The following is a 1,188-nucleotide window of genomic DNA, read 5'->3' as shown; positions in this document are numbered from 1 at the left end:
GATAGATAGATAGATAGATAGATAGATAGATAGATAGATAGATAGAATATACTTTATTGATTCTCCAAGGGAAATTGCTTATTCGTTGACAAGGTACTCCATCTGATTTATTAAATGATAATAATACAAATGTAATCATAGCAGATAAAGTTTCTAAAAAAAAAAAAATTATATATATATATATAAATATGGTGGGTGTGCCAGCAGCTAAAACACCAAGTTGTATTTTATGTTTGTATGTGAAGCATCGTTTAACATATACAAGATGGCTCCAGAATATCAAAAACGGGGTTAAATTTGTGCTTTTGTTTGTGAAAATGTTGCAATATTTCAGTATGAATTACTGTCTTATAGCTGGTTTACCCTTAGTGCTTGCAACACATAGTAGATGCTTTGCAGTCTGATCACATTGACAACCCAGAAATACTCATTGGGGTTCACTTTTTTTAGTCAATCTAACRTTMCTTTAAAGAACAGTGAAGATCTAAACATACTCCACAAAAACAGAAAAAAAAAGTTCCCTCTACCAGCGCTACAAGAAAAAAAAAAAAGGTTGTGTTCCTGAAGCCTCAGTCTGGTCTTCACATTCAGGATAGATCTTTTATTTTCTTGCTTGGTTATCAGAAAGTATTGTATGATTGGTCAATCCTGCTAATTTCTCTCTTTGACAGTCACAGTGTCCCCATCAGGGCAGTTTGCTGCGTCCAGCACGTTGACCTTTGACCGTACGCCAACAAGCGACGCTGCCTCGGCCGCCATCATCTCAGACGGGTCAGCGCAGGGCGACGTGTTCGCCAGCACCACAGGTTCGCTCTGTCACTGAGACACTAACTTCACCTGGTCTGTACTTTTCCAAACGGAGGCAATAAGMGTCAGGCGTTTTTTMATCAGAATGGGACCATGTTATTTTCAGAGTACTATGAAAATAACCAGTTGTCATTTTGCTGTTTGAGAATTCATACAATACAAGAAACCACCTAATATGATGAACATGCTAAGASAGAGTCTAATCCTGTTTTTTAAACAAGCTGGTCTAGTTAAAGTACAGCTTTCCCTGAGATGTCAGCCTGCCTGCAACTTTCTTCCAGTGCTGACAACGCTGCCGGCTCTGGCTGTTGCTCCTCAGCCCATCCAAGCCAAAGTAGCAGTGGCCTCCGCGGCATCGTCACCGTCGGCAACGATGGTGGC

The 1,188-nt window shown here is 40.0% G+C and overlaps 1 protein-coding gene across 1 annotated transcript in view; it reads left to right on the top strand.

Moving 5' to 3' along the window:
- The window catches only part of deaf1 (DEAF1 transcription factor), a 10,867-nt gene that overhangs the window by 6,958 nt on the left and 2,721 nt on the right, over nt 1-1,188 (top strand). The window contains exons 6-7 of the mRNA XM_017305139.1: nt 655-806; nt 1,089-1,183. Coding sequence (XP_017160628.1) covers nt 655-806; nt 1,089-1,183 — 247 coding nt within the window. The remainder of the gene's footprint in view (nt 1-654; nt 807-1,088; nt 1,184-1,188) is intronic.

The sequence above is a fragment of the Poecilia reticulata genome, linkage group LG6 (assembly GCF_000633615.1).
Source record: "Poecilia reticulata strain Guanapo linkage group LG6, Guppy_female_1.0+MT, whole genome shotgun sequence".
Lineage (NCBI taxonomy): Eukaryota > Metazoa > Chordata > Actinopteri > Cyprinodontiformes > Poeciliidae > Poecilia > Poecilia reticulata.
Note: the sequence above shows the minus strand (reverse complement) of the source record. Positions and strands in the feature narration are given on the sequence as shown.